At 41.5% G+C, this 20,506-nt stretch overlaps 1 protein-coding gene across 2 annotated transcripts; it reads right to left on the minus strand.

Annotated features, from left to right (window-relative positions):
- Nucleotides 1-2,227: 2,227 nt before the first annotated feature.
- Nucleotides 2,228-20,142, minus strand: MATR3 (matrin 3). 2 transcript variants are annotated; one of them, XM_008636740.2, is made up of 14 exons: nt 18,954-20,142; nt 14,564-14,625; nt 13,918-13,959; nt 13,564-13,667; nt 12,913-12,965; nt 12,302-12,427; nt 11,584-11,709; nt 11,229-11,399; nt 9,842-9,973; nt 8,527-8,570; nt 7,667-8,057; nt 5,671-6,064; nt 4,967-5,088; nt 2,228-3,500 (listed from the first exon to the last, which is right to left on the minus strand). In XM_008636740.2, exons 1-14 carry the CDS (start codon nt 19,842-19,844, stop codon nt 3,450-3,452), a joined length of 2,709 nt encoding a protein of 902 aa, XP_008634962.1. In that variant the 5' UTR covers nt 19,845-20,142; the 3' UTR covers nt 2,228-3,449. The 2 variants fall into 2 exon arrangements, with proteins under 2 accessions (XP_008634962.1, XP_017593644.1); XM_017738155.1 differs by lacking the exon at nt 4,967-5,088.
- Between the last annotated feature and the right edge of the window lie 364 nt (nt 20,143-20,506).

Consider the following 20,506-nt stretch of genomic DNA (forward strand, 5'->3'; position numbering starts at 1 on the left):
AGAGGATAACGAAACACTGGGCGAACAACATTCCTGTCCACAAACTGGTGTTTCTGCACGAGGTTCGTGCGTTTTTAAGGCTATCAGGAAATGGGACATAATAGATATTCTTTTCTGGGTACGTGCCGAGGCTTCAGCCCCATTTACTAAATGGGTTCAAAGGGCCATTTTTATTCCCTTTTGCTCCACCTCCCCTTTCCTCAGGGGAAGGTGGAAACGCCTCTCCTGCCCACAGCCGAGCTCCGCTGTGCCCTCATTGTGCCCAGCCCCGCTCCCACTCACAACCTCACAGAGGCACAGAAACCGGACACCGACGGAGTTAAAGCCCTTTGCTCCATGCCAGGAGCAGAATCTGGAGCCACAAGCCCTCCTTGGGCCAGCCGGGAGCAGGCGTGGCACACCGGCGCCTGAACCCGCGAAGGGCCGAGTGCGTGGCTCGACAGGGCTCGGTGCCCCGGCTGAGGCCGGGCTCGGCCGCTGGTGAGGAGTTCCCAGATCGGAGCAGGGGATTCAGGCTCCACCCCAGCAGTGAGCACAGCCCCAGCTCTGAGCTGGGAAGGAGCCTCTGCCCTCGAAGTGCTCACAGAGGAGGTCTGGGAAGCAACGAAGGGAGATGCGAGTATAACAACTGCATTAACGTTTCTCTGCATCCTAAAATTTAGTAAGGGATAATTACTCCCACAGAATTTTCTGGGGGGCGACTGTCCCTTGGGTCATGTGTTTATACTGATTTTATTAGTCACCGTTACCAATGGGTTCCCAAGATGCAAGTTTCCCCACAGTCCAGCACACTGCAAAATACCCCTGCAAGCATCACCCTTAAAAAAACATTATGTACAGACTAATCTTATTTCCACAACAATTTCGAACTGTACAAATGCAGCAGGATTTTCTCATCTCTAACAACGGCTTCTCTTTCTACTCACTTCCCACAGCAATGGGACAACAGCCTCCAGGTTACTCCTCCCAGGTGAAATTGGTACCCCAAGTGCAGAGCCCAACATTTCACACTCAGCCTTGTGCTCTGGGATTTCCCTCACCCCTACACAGTGCACACAGTTATTCCCAAATAAGCAGCCCATGGCACCAATGTGTGCATCTCGCATCTGTCCTCAAGATCAGGACTTTCTGGCACCTCTTCCTCAGAAATTACCCCAGGGGCTGTATTCTCCCTGACCTTTGCATGGAAACAAAAGACCCTTGGCAAAAGCAGTGGGTTTGATTTAGTTTCTGACATGTAAAAGCATCCTTACACTTACACCTAGGAATACTTTATGTTTAGACACTAAACATGATGTACACGTTTACATGTACACAGGTCAGCACTCACACAAGGTACAGGATCAGCACAGGTATTAGCTAACAAAAGGCTATTTAAAAATTAAATGTAGTATTTCAAGACATTAATCTTAATGCACATTGTAAGGAAACTTAAAATGCTTGGGGACGATGAAGACCTTTGAAACAAATCTCTCAGAGTGAAGGGGCAGCTGCTCTGCAGCCAAGGCCTGGCTGAGGGACTCCGCAGCCTCTCAGTGACAGGCGAGTGACAAATGCCACCCTAACTGGGGCTCCAAGCCCATCCCTGGGACTTAGTTCTGTTCCAAGTGCAGGGCTGCTGCTGCCTGTGATTTCTTTCAGGGGCCTCGAAAAGCTTTAGATTCTATCACAGCCTGACATTTAATCCATTTCCTACAAACCCAAACAACATTTTGCATTCTAATGAGTGTCGTCAGTGCACAGAGCAGGAGCTGCTCTCTGTACAAGGATGAGTCACTGCCTGGTAAGACTTCATTAAGATGTGCTATTTAAACAAACCCTGCACGGGAGCTGCTCCTCAGCACCTCTCCCCTCTCCAGGGGCCCCAGAGAACCTGCTGCCCTCACAGGAGGTGGCTCAAGCTCTGTGAGGGACTGCAGCCCCTTGGGGGAGGGTGCAACACCAAGTCACAGCTGGAAAAACAAGTTCTCAAGGCCTGACTTGCACACAACAGACTGTCCTGTACCTGCTGGGTGTGTCTGCTTAACGACATTATAACTTCATCAACACTCAGCCTCCTGCATCCCAAACCCCTTCCAAGCCCCAAATCCTCACTGGTGGAGGCTCAGCCTGGAAGAATTGGGCCCAGTCTCTTTTATCCGCATGAATGCGATGTGGCTTCAACTTCAGCTTTGATGAGAACACCCCAGAACTCCAGAAATAAAAGTGTCAGCAGAATATACCTACCAGAGTTTTAACAAGTGATATTTTAATTTGTTTGGAAACGCAAGAAGGTTTAGGAAGAGAAAGAAAAGTTAAGCGGGAAGCTGCTGAAGCACAGGTGTTAAAAACATGCACATTTTAAAAAGAGAGCTCGAGTTTTGGTGTGGTGACATGACACAGGATAAAGAGTTCAGCAGACACACTGGTTAACATGCCAAACATCTATAACAAATCACTGTGGCCTAGCTTTGTTTATTGGGAATCACTTTAGTAACCTGAAGTCACAAATAAGCAGTAAATAACAAAAACTACAGATAAACACAGGTTACACATGCAAATTCCTGTTCACATCTCACATGTGCAGGTACATTAAGAGCACAGTTCTAAAGAGTCTTGACAAAACCAGGTTTTAACAAAAAAATGGTGTTAAAATGCAAGTATGAAACTTCCATGTGAAGAATATAAAGATACCTTTGTCCCTTTCAGGACTCCAATGCTGCTTTTGATATACCAGAGATGTACGACAGCGACGAGATTCAAGTAAAAGCAGGAAGAGCTCGAGGAAATAATACTGGTCAGAGAATGGGCATTTACTTCTCACTAAAAATACACGGAATAGCTGAATAGGAAAGTCTAGCAAGAGCTTAGGAAAAAAAATCACAAAGTTGTAAAGCTGACTAATCACTAATTTTCCTATTTGCTATAGATAACAGCAGTGACATTAAAAGAAACTCCAATTCAACATTTAAAAATGCAACTTACATTTAAAGACTTTTCCAAAGTGAAATGCAATGACAGCCTTACACTAAAAATCAAATAGCTGCTAGGCTCAGACCAAAATACGGAATGTTCTAGATAAAATAAAAATACAGTGTTACTTTTCATTTTTTATTCAGAATGGAATTGAGAGACAATTTCTGAAGCTTGAAAGTAGTAAGTTTCATTTAAATGCAGTTTTCTTCTCATGGATGAGCCTTCCACAAGGGCGCAAGGTTTTTTTCTCTGTAATAGCTTGAAGTGTCAAACAAAAAGTTGTTGCCATTCTCACATTAAGAACAAATTGTTGTCATTAACTTAACTGCATATGCTTTTTGCTACAACATTTAACACATGAACAGACCTATAATGCCTACTGTATCTCACTAGAACAAAAAAGAATACAGTAATTCCATCTACTACTTGTACTGCTTTTAAAAAAGATTAACATTAAAAACAAAGCCACGTTTTTCTTACATCCTTCCTTCTTTTTAAGCTTCTTTCTTTTGCCTGTAGTCTTCTGCCATTTTATCCAGAATTTTCTGTTGAAAGAAAGCAGTTATATTTGGGATATATTTAAAGAGTTTCTCACAGGCACACCGTAAAGAACAGAACCATAAATCCAATTTCGAAGTTTAAAATCTGTGAACATTAATTGCAATTGCAAAGGTCATAACTAACAAGGCTGGCACTTCTCCCTACCCTGAAGTGGAGTGGAGCTCTCCTTCCAAGCCAAGGGAATTCCTTCCCCTTGTCCCACTTACCTGGGTGGAATGGGCCCTCTACAGAGGCAGGGACACAACATCTCCCCTCCCTGGAGAAGGGTTAATTTGGAAGCTTGATTAATTTGTTATCATTTTGATGACATTTGGTAGCAACATCAATTCACCTATTTAATTCTTCCCGCACTCCAAGAAAAGGAAACTCCCAGCTCCAGAAGAGCCACTGTGAAACAGAAGCTGCATTCCCCCCTTCCCTCCCCAATTCCAAACCCCACCATTGTCCCACAGTCACCCACGAGCAGCTCACTAATCATTTCTACCATGGAAAAAGCAAAGCAAATCATGTTTCATTACAGTAATACAGTTCACAAACTGGCATTATTTCCCCCCTTCCCTTTTTACATCAAGGCTTTAATGCCCCATAAGCAGGTACCTCAATGGAAAAAAAAAAGAAAAAAAACACTATGGTGATGGATGAGGTGGGTTTTCTTCCTACGAGATCCTGCATGGGAACTGATTTTCTGATCTACTCCTTCACAGTGTTGTTTGTCTGGTGACAATTTTTGTTCTATGTGCCTTCCTGGGCCCTCTGTTTATTTAGGGTTCCCTGTTACTGCAAGAAGGCAAGTGTTTGGAGTCTGAGGTGCCACATTCTCCTCCTCTGTCAAGCCCCTGGGTTTTGCTTTCAGCTCAGGGATCAACCAACTGCCACGAAATGCATTAATGTGACACTGCAGGACCATCAGAATTCCTTTGGGATTGCCCTTTCCTGGAGGTGATGTTTGCAGCTCACAGTATGAGGTTACAGCAGCAGCATTGTCACTCATGCCATGCAATCATGTGATACCTCATCCAGATAGAAACTGTAAAAAATGCTCACAAAATCAGAAGTTGCAAAGGTTTTTGTCTTTTTAAACATATAAAAACTTCATCTTAAGCTTTGCTGACTGGTTAAAAACACTCTCTAAGGGACAACTGGAAGGGATCTGGGCCATCTGTTTTTACTCTGCATCGCTACTTCTAAGCCTGGCCTTATTCCAATTGGAATTCCCTCTTTAATCCAAATTTACAAGGTAAAAAAAAATGCTGGAGCCCCTCTTCAAACTGTGTATTCTGCATATTATTTTCACAAGATGAAGTTTTGGAGAGGTCTACCTAGAGTTAAAAGTTATAGAGTAAGCCAATTTCCACTGCCTGAAGGGTAATTTTATTCTCAGTCCAGTCTCGTTGAGCTCTATTCCCCAGAAAGAATCAAGCCATTTAAAATGAACAAGTTTTTGCCTTACCTTCAACTTTTGATAATGAGGAAGGCTGCTGCAATGGGTCTTTTTTGCAACATCTTCATTTGTGTAGAACAGGGAACACAATTTGCAATAAAACCCTGTTTTGGGTACCACATAATTCACACCTAGAGGAGTAAACACCACAAAATAAACTAAGAGATCTACTCTACATCATTTCTTTTAATGTCATATGTCATTTCAGCTAAATCTTAAAACCATAATTCACTTTACATTAAAAGCTGCTTTATCTTTAAAAGTCTCTGTTTTAGTTTAGTCAAGCAGGGGCCTAGTAGCGCAGGCTTTTTTTTTTTTTTTTTAATTTAAAAAGCAACCTACCAGATTAAGGGCCCATTTTATTGGTTCCTTCAAAAGAACTCACAATGTTCTGTGATCAGTTTTGGAGTATTTAACATGACTCTGAACTATTACCACTGTTGTGCTTTGTGCTAGCAATTGAATTTGTGTTGCTAGAAGATACCTCTTTCAATTTCTGCCTAAGGAAAGTGTTATGAAAAACGGTATGAAAATAAGGAAAAGAGAAAGAAAATACTCGGTTTAGGGCAGGAGTGAAGAAGGGGGAGGAGGGGGAAGCCCTAAAATGAAAGGCTATGGGGCAATGTATTGCCAAAAATAAAAGTCAGATGAAATGAGAAATGCTACTACAATGCGCAGAGACATTTTGGGAGAAGAAATGGAAACAGCCTTACCAACAGGAATGTTTGGCTGGTATGGCCCAATCCTAAACTCATCTGGGACAAGAGGTTTCTCTTGGACACTCTTTGTTTCCTGCTCGCCCTGGGGGTCTGTGTTTTCCTGGGAATTCTTCTCAGTATCCTGTGCTGTCGCAGCATCAGAACCTTCAACGCTCTCAGCCTTGGCATTCTCTTCGCTTTTAGTTCCGTTTTCTAACGTTTCGTTCTCCTGCTCCGGCTCCTCTATCTTGTCCACCTTGATCTCTGCCAGGCTGTCCTCGTTCTTGCCCGCAGCCTTCACTGCCAGGCCCGACTTGCGGAGCTTCTGGTGGTCCAAGTCCTCCTCGTCGCCCACCTCGTCCAGGGTGACGAAGCCCTCCATGCTCCGCGGGAAGCCGCCCACGTAGCGCTGCGGGGAGAACGGGGCCTCGTGTCAGCTCAGGCTGCAGTGCTCCCCTCAAACTCTCCTAAGCTTCAGAACAGAAATACCTTCTCCAAACTCTTCCTCCAAGACCTGCCTCGCTCACTCAAACTGTTACTCAAGGATGCAGAGGTTTATCCAGATCTTTTTGTACCCACTGCCCCAGAATCAAGGATTCCATTTCAGAATGATTATTTTTTTTTGCATCAGGAGTGGCCACTGTTTCACCATAGCAACATGATTTCAACTTAAGAACAGAGACAAAAACCACTTAAATTTCTTAAGCTGAAAGTTCTTTTAACATGAGTACCTTAAGTGAAAGTCATTTTGGAGCACACAAATTTTGTTTCTATTTGAGAGCCCCATAAGATCCTTGAATTCATGCCTGACTAGAAGGTAAAACCTTACCAGAACTATTCTGTCCCTGCTAATGGTATGAAAGTTCATTAAAAATAATTAAAAGCTCTTTTCAGCCAGTAGAAAGCTTAGAGCATCCACATATAAAGAACCACCAAAACACAAACAAAACCAAACAAAAACCAACCCAAACCCCACCAACCACCCAAACTGTGAAGGCCTCTTAAAATCCAGGTTTCATTAGAAGAGGGACTGTCTAAATCCTGTATTTTTGGAAGTGTTCCTGCCGATACAGAGGTACCACTATTCCACATACTTAACAGCAATTGCAAGGACTGAAACAGCACTAGCTTTGTGAACGCAGGTCTTCAAGGAATGAAGTTTGGGTCTGAGGCAGTTTATCACAGCCAATGCCCACATGCTAATAAGGAGCACTAAGAAAACCAGGAAATGCCATTTGCCTCGCCAGTATCCATCTCAGCACCATTAACCAGGCTCCTGACAAGGATCCCCCAAAACTGAGATCCATGCACATCTCATTCATTAATTAGGAACATGCCTGACTTTCTTGCAAAACGACATTCCAAGTCAACAAATTACTAAAACTTTGCACACTACTCCATGGAAGTGAGCATGATTAACAAAGCAGGTAGGACATAAAACCCACAAGAGTGTGAGATCATGTGGTGAAAAAAAGGGAATTCACAGCAAGTAGCCTGTGACTGGAAACACCTTGAAACCAATTGTTTTCTTTCTCCAGTGGGAAAGGGGCCCTGGCTAACTGCAGATGGCCCTGCCTGTCTCTCAGTGTAAGGTGTAGCTGTACATACAATTCTGTCCAAGCCCAGATTAGCCTCAAGTCCCCAGTACATTACTTTTTGAACATCATTTCTGGGCTCAAGGGTAACTACAGCCAGTTCTCTGAGAAACTGCTGGGGAGAACACAGTTCCTAGCTAAGTATCAGTCAAAAAAGGGGTGAAGAGAAAAGCAAGCAAATCCCCAGCAAGCAACAAGGGTAGAAGCCCACAAGTCAAAGGCTTCTGTCAAAACAGAACCAGGGATTGATAACTGAATCCATGTGCAAGTTACATCCAGTGAGACCTTCCATTTCCTTCACAGGAAGGTTTAACACCTGTTCCTCTCCAGAAAGGTGGTTTAAAGACCCAAAGAGGGGGGTCTGCAACAGAATGTATATGGGCTTCCCCCACTCAGTACCTCACAGTATGAATTACCTTTTTAAGCTTTTTCTTGGCTGCTGGAGTGGCCGCAACATTCCCCTCAGTTTTTACAGTTGCATCATCAGGTGTGTCCTTTTTTTCCTCAGTAGCCACATCAGCTAAATTGGCAACATCTGCATCCTCTCCTGCTGAGCTGCCACTTTCTAACAGTGCTGCTGCCTCCTCTTCATCCACCAGCAGCTCATCTTCAGACTCCAGAAGTAAACTGGGCTCATCTTGCTCTGCCTGTTCCCCACTTTTGGCACCTGAAGGCTCAGCAGCATCCTCTTGTTTCTCCTCTTTCGCTTTTTCTTCTGCATTGCCACTTTCAGGTTTCTGAGCAGCTTCTGTTTTGGACTTCTTATCACTGGGAGAATCTTTGCTGTCTGGGGAATATGTTCTCTTTCTGTAAAGAACAAAGAACATTGTTGCTTGTAAACCTGGAGAGAGTCCAGAAATTACTAAAGAAAAAGATCATATTTCTTTAGACAAGCCTGGAAACTATTGTGTTTCAGCTCAGAAAATGGAAGGCTGAGGGAAACCCTGAAGGACACCATTCTTCAGACATACAAAAGGCTGCTCCAAGGAGAAATTATCCTTACAAGACAGGACAACTGCTCGTGGGTTTAAATTGCAGGAAGGCAAGGCTAATTAGGGACTGCAAAGGATTTCCTGAGGAGCCTGAAGAGGCTGTGAAATCTCCATCGTTAGAGGAAGAGGGTGGGTAGTATATCATGAACAGTTCATCCCTGGGCACAACAACCAACCATCCGATCTCAAAGCTTGCCTGACTCTTTTGTACTGTTCTTATACTCTGAATAAGGTATTTTCGTATTTCTTTTAAACATCATTATGCTTTAACAATAGGAGATTACCTGGTTTTATCCTTTTTCAGCAGTTCAACTCCTTTGTTTGGAATCTAAAATAAAATTTAAAAAATCTGTGAGTCACAGCAGAGAATGACTTGCACAACTGTTGCAGCATTAATTCAGACCAGAATCCAATCCAGCCAAGTGCTTGCAGTTACATTAACCCCAGGGACTCTACCCATGCCACCCACCAGCTGATCAGTAAACTCTTTATTTTTTCTCAGACAGGACCTGACCAACCTAGAAATCCCTTGCCTTTATTCACAGTAATTACCAGTTATTTGATACAAAACAAATGGGATATCCTGCTCCAGAAAATTCACGTACAATTCCTGGTTTGTAGTGCAGGCACTGGCACAGATCAGTCCTAATCTGTACTTTTCTCTCTATCATTAGTGGAAAACCTTTGGCAGACTCCCACCACTTCACCTGTTTATGAATTACTGGACAGGAAATGTCACTTGTAGGCAGTAACAAGGAAATCTATTCCATCTGCCACTAAGTGCTCAATATGCTGCATTACCACTTAGTGCAACACTAAGATTTCTTCATGCTCCACAACAAAGCTGATTTTTCTAGGAGACAGCCTGACAGTTCAGATTTCTCTTGCTTTTATTATCACAGAACTTTAATATTATCACAGAATATTCTGAGTTGGAAGGCACCCATAAGGATCATCAAGCCCAGCTCTTCAGTGAACGGCCCACACAGGGGTTGAACCCACAACCCTGGCATTATCAGCACCATGCTCCAACCAACTGAGCTCATCTCAGTTTTCTACCTACTGTCCCAGTGTGATCAAGAAAGACTTATAATTGCATGAATATTACCCTGGTGTTATGTAAAAACCCTCCTTCAGTAAACCCTTCCCTCCTTTAAATGAGTGTGCCTCCAAGTTAACAAGGTGGAAAATGGCTGTGAGTTCTAACTTTTTAAAGTCCAAATCACCCAATTATAAAATGCTAAGTAATATGTTTTTGTTTATAATCCAATAACTATCTATTCATGACCCGCAGTGCGCGGTTTTTGACCCAATACCAGAACAGCCAGATTTGTGAAGGAGAAAAGATGAAGAACAAATCCATACCCAAAATCCTCCATATTGTTACACACATATATAATTATATCCCAGAAACCTAAATTCTCTAAGCCCAGGGTTCCAATATCTCCCCCTCTTGTTTAAGCCATGAGCACTGCTTTAGCTGCTTTTTTTAAACCATTGTCTGATACACTGAAGTAGACAAGATACAAGTACCACGATGACTACAACCACCATCGAAACATCTTCAACTACAATTAAAAAAGTAAAAACACTCCCTACCCTTAACACCAGCTTCTTGTACTTTTCAGATAAATCCACTTTCACACATCTGCCTTGGAACCAAAGCGCTTTGTTGGCACAGTGCTCAACCATGGCCAAAGCATCTTCTCTGGTCTCCATCTCGATAAAGGCCTGAAAAGATTACAACACACATTAAAAGGGACTCCGAAACACACAACACTTTTTCAGGCAAAGCTATTTAACTTAAAACACAGCACTTCCAAATACTGAAACAAAATGATGAGGTTTAATTACATCCATCCTCTCCAAACACTTTAACATTTACCCAAGTGCTCTGCAAACCTCAGCTTTTTAATTCAGTAACATCTGTCCCAGAGACAGTTCTGAAATTAAACAGGCATTTAAATAATCTGTCAAAAAAGTCACCGTTACCTAAAATATGATTTCAATAAAAACGTATCAGGGCAATGAAACTCTTTATTTAGTGCTTATGTACCTGGGAATTTCAGGGGAGATGTGAAACTACCCCAGTGTTTTATTTTTGTTTTTGAGAGAAGCCTGAAACAGAAAGGCAGCAACTGCTGCTCCTCCAGCTTTGTGAGGAGATCCTCCTGGGAACAAGCCTATGGCACGCTAAGGTTGCTGAACGAGCTTTAAACAAACACATCTGGGTTAGAGTATCCTTGCCAAAAATCTGAAAGCTGTTTCAGCAGCCAACTTGTACAGCAAGGGATTTTGTTTTTCCAGTGAAATAAGGTCAGGGAGGACTTCCTAGGGGTCATGCAATAGTCTAGTAATTTTTCACTTTTCAAGTGTAGTATTAGGGGATTCAGGCACCCATCTCTTTGAAAAAGCAGTGGAACTTCCTATTAACTCAAGGGAGCAATGAACTGGGACAGTAAAGCTTAAAAAAAATTAGAGCTAAATAGTTTAAACTCCTGTCTATTTATAGAAATCATGGCCGTGCACATCCAAAGCATTTTACTATACGCATGCAATAGCCTGTCTTCAAACGTTTCTTTTCTAAGCTAGAGCGCCACAGCAGGACTGCTTTTCTTTAGTTTTAAACAATGAAAAATAAAGGTTAAACAAAAGAAACACAACAGTGGAATATATTTGTTAATGTTTCGTAGGTAGTGGTTTTTCACCCTAAGACTCCAAGAAATCTGCATAATCAAATAATTAAGCCTCCATGCTAAAATACCTTTTTCCAGCTGAGGTCTGTTCCTGTTTTTAAAGCAGCACATATTCCAGGGACACTTCACAGGAAGCTCCATAACAACCCCCCACCTAGACAGATCCTGGGTCATTTCCAAACCTCTGCCTCAGCAAAAAGTCTACACATGTCTCAGCTGAAGGTGTGTAATGTCTTCATTCAGTTAAACTCCCTTCAAAGCCTCCCCCAGGAGAGTTCCCCTGCAGTTACCTGGCTTTTCATTCTCATGAGGATGTAGTTCTTAATCTTCCCGTAGGGCTCAGCCAGTTTGAGCACGGCGTTGTCAGAGTATCCTGAGTGGGGCAAGTTGCTCAGGTGGATCACACGACCAAGTTCTGGTTTTGGTGGCTCGGTCTTTTGGTCAGGTTTACCCTCGGGTTTCTAAGATAAAAAGGGAATGACATTTTTTCAAGAACTATATATAAAATATACATGGATGACTATCCCTTGATTAATTTGATGCAACTGAAAAGTACAGAAATTAAGAGTAACTTAAACGCAGCAGCCTCATAGCCCTGACTGCCCCAGATTAAAATAAGTGCTAAAAATAGCAGAAGTGTTTTACCTTTATTCTCTTGTATTTCTGTGACAAGTGGACTCTGACTGGTTTACCAAACACCAGGGCAGGTGTTGTTGAGTAATACTCAACTGCAGCCTGGGCATCTTCAGTGGTTGACATTTCAATAAATGCCTGAAATCATACAAAACCAAATTATGTGCTGCTCCTTCGGGAAGCTAATTTTGTTTCAAAATTTCAAGCTCTTCCATTCTGTCTTTTAAAAAGAACTGCATCAGAAATGAAAACTGCTTTTTGATTGCAACATGAACTGACTTGCAGAACTTGGTATGAATTTCAGATACTTTATTGAGGTGCACAAACAGAATTATTTTGTTTGTTTACATTCCACCTAGATTTGGATTCAGAACATTCAACTGCTTCCTGCTTTTTCACTTCTATGGTATTGCCTTTTTCCACACTTCAAAATACGACACACTGTGTAATACAAACTAAGACCAAGTAAGTTTTTAGACAGTTTTAGAATAAGAGCAGAATGTGGTGTTGTTGAGAAAGCAATGAACAACCAACAAGGAGGAGATTTTTCAATATTTAAGTGAAAATGCAGTAGTGCAGCATTTCTGGAAACACACTCCTCCTTTCCCACACGACCCTGATGACAAAAGTCCCATCTCAACTTAGTAGCTGAGCAAGTCCTTTTACAAGAACAAAGCCCACCAGAGACACCAGGCAACCCCACCAGCAGTGCCCTGGGAGCCAACCTTACCTCATTGATTTTGTTTAGAATCAGGTGATTTGTAATTATCCCAAAGGGTTCAACGAGCTGAAGCAGCTGATACCTCAAGTTCTTTCCCCTCTGGAAATCCATGATGTGCACAACTCTGCTTGTTTCCTGTTGAAGACAAAGCACATGTACACAGCATGAAAAACCCCTGTACCAGCAAGCCTAGAAAGCTGGAAATGCTCTGCTCTAATGGTTTAACTTTTTATATTTAAAAAAAAAAATTATATCTATCTTCACTAGTGACCACAACAAGATGCATACAAGAAAGGCACAGAATTTCTAGGGATTTCCAGAGGAAGATGCCTGCCATGCCAAAGTTGCCTTTCCCTAAGTTCATGTCCCAGAGCTTCATCATAAAGAGAAATGTCTGAAGAAGTTCTGTACGGTTTTGGAATAAGTATTTTTTAGAGTACTCAATACCACAAACCCCCAGTCTCATGCCAAAGCTTCAGTACTTCCACACAAATTCTAAAATCTCCCTTCTAAAGACAATCAATTCATTAACAAAACAAACAAACCCCACACCTTAAGAAAGCACAGAAAAATTACACAACAAGAATGTGCATTAAAAAAAGAAGAATTTTAATACTAACCACTCTGCCCTTCTGCATGTGTCTGGGTCCTTGCATATTTCCATTTCCAGCTCCTTTAACAAATTTAAAGAATGAACAAGCTTAGTTCAACCTGTAAGACTGGGATTAACATGTCTCATCAGTTCTTAAAAGATATGTCACTTGTAATACCAAACCAGAATGAGATCAAGTTCTAAAAACTAATCATTTCATTGCAGTCTAAAAAGGCTTTTAATTTATTTCAGAGCTCTTGTAACTTGCTATTCCAATTTACTTCTCAAATTCACTTGAAATAAGGGGGAAAACCACTTAGGACACTGAATTCTTACAAGTTTCACCCACCAAGTTTCCACCAACATGTAGCTACTTGGAAGACAGATACAAAAACCTCCTAGACAGGAAAAAAATCCAAGTGCTAAACACATCTAGATTAATCTCAGTTAAAAATCACCAGCTGTACGGAGTTGGCAGCTGGCAGAAATGAGAAGTGTGGAAGTCAGTACCAGTCTTTAGTCCCTCCCTGGCCAAAGTATTTCAGTTCTACTGCTCAGAAAAGCATTTTGCTTTGTTGTTTTAAAACACTGGTAACAAATTAAAACAAGAGTAGAAAAACCCAAAAATAAACGTGGAAAGAAGTTAAGCCTGGTAAAGGTAGGTGCCTGTTGATGTTACCTCTGGGCCCAACAGGAGGTCCTCCAAGGTGGAATGGAGGTGGTGGTGGTCCCAAAATTCCCGGTGCAGGGTTTGTAGACTGCTGCAACATAAAAGGATCACCCCTAGAAAGAGGGGAAAACACAATGTCATTTTAAACCAAAAAACTGTGAAGCTTTCATTCACGAAACACCCTAATTTCTGCAGAGCTTCTATGCAGACAACTTAGGCTACTTTTACTCTGCCCTTCAGCTAGAAAACAGAGGGAGGAATCCATCTGAACCAAAGGTGGTGTGCTGTTTCACATAAAATGTTAGGAATGTCCTCTGCTTCAAATAAACAATTATAAATACTTCAAAGTTAATTACTACTTACATTCCATGTCCTGAATCACTGTCAGGATTCCATTCTGGGTATCTTAAAAGAAACAAAATTAAAAGAAAATATAAGAAAAATGCAATGTCCTCTACCTGTGTAACACTTCTCACCCAAGCAGTGATACCTGTAGGTGTAACACAGCTGCAGCACAGGCAACACTCCAGGCCACTGCCAGAGCCATGAAGAGCACTGATAGAAATGCTGCTCTTCAGGACAAACTCCCTACTGTTTGCAGAACTGCTGGTTTTACAACAAAAATGTCCAAGCTGGTATCAGTAACTGCAGTTACAACAGATTCTCAGCTGCTGAGATCCAGCTGTTACATACGCATCAGGATTCCAAAGCTATGAACTAGGATTCCTTTTTGTCCTGAAGATGCTCCAAGTTGTTTTTATTCCCTACAAGGCACGGTATGTTTTCTAAACCTGCTTTGTGCAACATAACCGTTACTTAAACTCAGGGAACACCCTGAGCTGGAAGGGACCCACAAGGATCATCCAGTCCAACTCCTGGCCCTGCACAGGACCCCCAACAATCCCAGCCTGTGCCTGAGTGCCGTCCCAGCGCTCCATGAGCTGTGGCAGGGCCGGTGCTGTGCCCAGGCTGAGCCCTCCTCCCCAGTTACTGTACTTCCAGTTCATACATTTCGAGCAGCAGCTGACAGCGGCGGCTGTGAGTCGCTCCATTGATGTGATGGTTCCACTCCTGCAGCAAAGTAAACAAGTCACAATTAGCAGCCACACATCAAGTCCTTTCTGCAGAGTCATGGCCTACAGGCAGTATCTTCTCTTCTAAGCTGGAGTTTTGCAGATCCATAGATAATGGCATCTGTTTGTGGTGCTTTGAAGAGACACTGACACTGGACCTACCTCTTCCCTCCTAACATGAGTGAAAAGGCATCTGAGGGGAACAGGGCTCGCTCCTGCCTCAGAGTGCAAAGCTCCCTGGAAAACTACAGCCCAGGCACAGAGTGCCACGGCAGCCTTTGGAACTGAAGGCTGAGTGTTTGCTTGTCTTCAGGCATTTCAGAATTTCCTCCACTCTCTGCTTCATTCCTCAGACTTCTCGAGATTAATATGAAGTAAACACTCCAATTTTTAGAACCGTAAAGAGGCCAAGAAATTGCACGGAATTCAGAAAGGAAAGACTAAAAGAAAGTGCATAGCTAGGACAAACTACAAGTACACAGGTGAAATATAAAATATATGACCACTCGAGGGGAATTACCAAGGAAAAAAGTAGATCTAAATCAAGATGGTACAAAGGAGAAATAATGAAATTAAACCAAATCAGCCATATGAAACTTGTCCTGGTTCTGGTTTTAGCACTAGAAAGGAATGAGGGATTTCTACTTTTTCTCTGCAGACTGTTTTAACTACAAAGGGAGTTATTTATTTTAGTGCCTGATCTCTGCATCTTTACATTCTTGCAAGTAAGAGCACAAGCCTGTGCTTTATTCCCATTTGTGAAGTGACAGAACGTCTGGAGTTTCCCTGCTGCACATCTGGGAGCCACAGCCTGACCTTCACGCTGCTGCTCCTCAGGGAGGAAAGGGACCCACAGAGATAAACAGGGGGGACAGTAACTCAAGAACCTTGGGGCTGAAGGTTTTTTCTTATCAGCCATGTTTTCAACTATGAACACAAAGTGCAGTGGCAACTGCTTTATGTGGCTCTTCTTAAATGTCTGTTTCTGCTCAGCACCCACCAAGGATTTTTTCCTAATTCCTTATATCTCTCCACATTTTTGGTCTCTGCCACACTGCAGCCATCCTTCTGGGTACAATGAGACATTCCCAAGGCTCACTGTAGCATTCTCATATGTTAAATGCCTACCCTGCACTTCCCACAATGGAGAAAAACCTGGATTTAAGGTCTCTCATAAAGTACTACAATATTACTCCATGATGCTTCTGACAAGGAGCAAGATTAAATCATCCCCTTTATCAAGATGTAAAATGAGAGCACCACTTTTTCTTGTTAACTGCACAAGATGTAGGCTCTGCGACTATAAATAGGCTGCCAATTAGGATGAAAAATACCCACCAAAAAAAAAAAAAATCTATGAACCATTCAATATGAAGTTTCTTTAGTTCAACACTTTCTAACAAGTGTTAGCAGTACACTCTAGAAAACAGTCCTTTAAACCCCAAACCCCTCTAGATTTGGGTGCACAGTCAGTAAAGCCTCGGTGGCTGGTTCTGCCAGACATAACATGCTTTGAATCTGTCTCAACACAATTTAAAATTATTCTAAACTGGTGCAGAAGTTACCTGCAAACTATAGGCAAAGACTGGGAGATTTAATTCTCATTCAAATGCTTTTAAGTTGGCAAAAAAGGGGGATGTGACTTATAACTTCAGATTTTTTTTCTCCCCCAGGGAACAACGGTAGCTCATCTACATTAACTTTTTATTACACAATTCTTAATCTGAATTCCCTTTGCTGCCTGCATCCATGTGGAAGTCTCCCTTCCCCAAGGTTTTGGGGCACCAGGTTATTTGTATTTACAGAAATTCATTAACACAAAGGCCCCAAGTTAAGCAAAAGAAAACCTGAACTGAGTTTCTGAAAACCCAGATTCCCCTTTGGCTCAGTCAATTGCACGCAAGAGGACATGCTGTTCCTCAGAAAATTAGGCCACACTCAAGCACCTAATTTTAGCCAGCCCTCTCTCAGGGCCACAGCCAGGCTCTCCCTCTGAGATGTACCAGGTTCAAGTGTTCAACCTCCAAATTCATCTGCTCGGGTTGCATCAACCTTTGTCTCTGGCAGGAAAACAATCCCTCCACGTCTAACACCTCATTCCCTGATAAAGGGATCAGGATTGACCAAACGCCTGAAGTAACTGGGGCACAATTTACTCCACAGACAGAAAATAAACTCGGTCCTAAAATATACATACATAAAATTAAAGAAGCAATTAAGAACATCACTAAAATAAAAAAAACCCAAGAAGACTAATCTGCCAATTTAAGTTACACTAAGGCTTCCATTTAAACACCTTGCTTCCATTTAAAATACACACACGGCTTGATCAAACACTTAAAAAAATCTCTGATGTTTTTATTTGGAGGTGGGAATGAGATTTTTTTACTACAGTAATAAATTTACATAGTCCCAGCTATGAAAAGCATTCCCTTTCTGCTTTCCATAAATTTCGGCTCAAATCACATTACTTTAAAAGTTATGTTTTACTTGATTTGATTTTGTGGGAGACACAAATAAGGAATTCTGTAATGGTTGGGTATGCAAAGCAGAGGAAAGAAGGAGAGAAAGAGAAAAATTCTTGTGGTGACATGGTTTCTGAAATTAGAAACAGAGCCCCAACTTGGGTCATAAGAACCAGACGATCTAATCACAAATATTTTATAGTGTACTAGCAGTTTTAAAGTCAAAGCATATTCCTAAAAAAAAAAAAAAAAAGTTTTACATGTTACAGAAGAGGTCAGCCACTTAGGTTATATGCTGTTAAAAGAATTTGGTATTTCTCATACCTGGAAAGGTATTTCCATGTGGATATCCTTTCATTAGATCTGCACTCCAAAGCACACTAAGAGCCTTTAAAATAAAGAGCTAAAAAGACCCCTACTTACAGGATTACTGGTTGTCATCTTCAAGGGCCTCAGAAGTTAATGTTCTCAATCTAACCAACTGAAGTCCTTTTACAGAACTGAGCATGGCAGCTAAACTGTTAACACTTAAAACTTTTGTGAACAAAAATGTCAAATACAGGAGACAAGAAACCTGGATTACTGTGAGTATTTTATATAAAAAGTAATTAAAGCAACACAAGTTCATAAACTGTCAGATCAGGTGGAGCCATACTGCGTGTGCTCTAAAAGTGGTTTGATCCTTTCCTTGCAGGGACAGAATCATTCTTGTGTTTCAAAAAGATCAGATGTACAGAACAGCACTTTTTGAGAGGTAACTGTAAAGAAATGGTTAGTAACAGCAATTCCACATTGTATCAATTTTACAGTAATAGCATGTATTACGCTTTCAGTTGAAGGCCTTCAAGCTAATTAGCCACTAATTGTGACAAGAGGGGCACTGTATTAGCCAATTAGCCAATTAAATTGCCTAGTATACTGGAAATCAGCAAGATGAGTACATTGGAAAAGCTGAAAGTGAGAAGGCTCTGAAAATACCATCCGAATCAACAGGCCATTTTGAGTAACCTGCTTCCTTTGCAGAGCTGCACTAGTCATGGATAACTAAGAGGGAAGTCTCAGCATCACCGAACACACCCGAAGATCCACTCTACTTGTGAGCCAAGTAAAGAACACTACTAGGAACACAGAGCAGGATACTGCAACAGCAGACTGATTGCTCGGAGAGCCTACAGGGATAGATGCAACATGTGACAATAAAAAGTGAGTCTGAAGTGTTCTAAGAAAGTTGTGAAAAAAGGAGAAAAATGACGACAAATTTCAGCCATAGTATGAGATAGAGTGTTAAAGTGAAATTAAAAAGGCAAGAATGAGCTAATCTAAAACGTGGTTTTTAACTTTTGCAAATAAGTTCCAGGGCTCTACATTAACTCTTTCCCTCTGGACAGGGAAAAAGCAGAACTGTGCAAGAATGCATCTTAACTACATATAAATCAGCAATCAAGACAGATGTGGAGGAGAGCTGAAACTAGGTTCCGGAAGGGCACAGTAGATACACTGCAAAAAAACCCCAAACCAACAAAAAAATACCAAAACCCACCCCAAAACTGCTTGAATGCCAGATGTTTGTGGTTAAGAGAACATGTAGATGTAAAATATAAACAAGATATCCCAGTAGATGATAGCTGTTTGACTTGAAGTTAAGCAGTCTGGGCAAATAAAATACATTAATGTAAAGCCCTGGTTTACAATGTTTGTCAATAATTACCTTGCAAATAAACCAAGTGACTTTTTCACTCTCAAACCAACTTTCAGATCATTTCAAAAGCAACCAGGCCATAGAAATAATTAAAGAAATAGGTAAAAACAGAACAGATACTACAACGTAAAGGAAAATAGAAGTATCTGGTGCATAACTCACCTTATTAGAATGAACTGGCATATCACATATAGAGCACAGATGGGGATAACCCTTCGGTAAGAATCCATGGAAGTCTTCAATATTGCTATTTGGAGGAGCACCTCTCTTTTTCTCAAAGAGAGATCTCTCAGGACCAGGACCACGACCCATTCTGTCATACTCACTGTCAAATTTATGATAGTTATGCGAAGTCTCACCATAAAAAGATTCATCCCTACACCTTTCTCCATCTCTCAATCTGTCATCTTCATAATCCATTCTGTCATAATAACCAGATTCTTGAGAACGACTTCCATGGTCATAGTCAACCACTGGGTTGAGACTAGGACCACGATCATCAAAGCTATCTCTTCTAAAATGCCTTTTTTCTTCCCAATCATCCCTAGGTACTCTGTATGGTGGTTCCCGTGTGGATGATCTGCCATCTCTACCATAACCTTCTTCAGCTCTCCTCCTTTTAAGTTGTAGAAGGATCTGAGGCAAGTTTTCAGGAGTGATCTTGTCCTCGGGATAGCGACTCAGTTCATCTAAGTCTCTAGCAGACAGACCAAAGCTGGCCAAAATGTTTGTGGCCTGGTCTGCATCTCCACGGTGCTGAGAAGACAAAGGGAGCGGACCTCTACTTCCAATGTTAAATATAGACTGCAAATTATGGGAAGAGGTACTACCAGAAGACAGTGCACTATGAGATCCTTGTTGGTTCAATGAAGAACTCATTCCAAGATTCATTAAGCTAGCAAGGCGTGCAGTACCCTGGTTCATCCTTCCAAGAGATGCTGGCATATTTAAAGACTGGGTAGCAGCAGCAAGAAGGCCTATTCCTGCAGAGAGGTCACGCCCATGACCTTGTGAATCCCTACTCAGAGATGACTGCTGGAATGACTTGGACATTGTAGAACTAGAGCTTGTCTACTTTATGGATCAAAAAATATTCTTTTTTTTTTTTAGGTTTTTTTTTAAGATGGCTGCAAAGAGAGCTCACACTAGAAAGCTAGGCAAACTTCACTTCAAAAACGGTAACGCCAAGAAAGAGGATCAATAATGACTGCAGATCTTCTTCAAGCTGAGAAACACCAGACAATTCTGTAGAAAAACAAGCAGTTTTAGTCATAAATCCCTTTAAACAGATGCAGTTTTAAACTTATGCATCATGTTGATCTAAAAAACATTAAAGATCTCAATCTTACAAGGCTTTTATCACATAACAGATTCAAGAGGTACCCAGAACCTACATATATTATTGCAGATAAAAATACAGTAGTGTTTCCTATACATACTACTCTTCTTCCACAAAAAGCTACTTTCACACTGAAGAAAAGTGAATTTCAGAAGTTTGCGATGTCTGAGAGCATCTATAAAGTTTACTGACATGTAAGCCTTGATCTCTGGTTAATGGCTTTGTTCATACCCTACATTACTGTGCTGTGTCTGTGAGAAGAACACAAAAAACTTAGGCCCACAGAATCCAAGATGACTTTGGCATATAACACATATTTGAAAATGAAACCTGTACCACCACAGAACAGGACGAAAGGAAGTTAAAAGTAACTGAA

The sequence above is a fragment of the Corvus brachyrhynchos genome, unplaced genomic scaffold, assembly GCF_000691975.1.
Source record: "Corvus brachyrhynchos isolate BGI_N302 unplaced genomic scaffold, ASM69197v1 scaffold616, whole genome shotgun sequence".
Taxonomy (NCBI): domain Eukaryota; kingdom Metazoa; phylum Chordata; class Aves; order Passeriformes; family Corvidae; genus Corvus; species Corvus brachyrhynchos.

What these genes read in the sequence shown, in the direction of transcription:
- MATR3 (XM_008636740.2), bottom strand. Translation starts at nt 19,844, where the DNA reads ATGTCCAAGTCATTCCAGCAGTCATCTCTGAGTAGGGATTCACAAGGT. An exon ending in CTGAAAAAGGATAAAACCAG is followed by an intron (nt 8,058 to 8,526) that starts GTAATCTCCTAT and finishes TGTTCTTTACAG; the next exon opens with AAAGAGAACATATTCCCCAG. An exon ending in CTCATTATCAAAAGTTGAAG is followed by an intron (nt 3,501 to 4,966) that starts GTAAGGCAAAAA and finishes TTCTTTCAACAG; the next exon opens with AAAATTCTGGATAAAATGGC.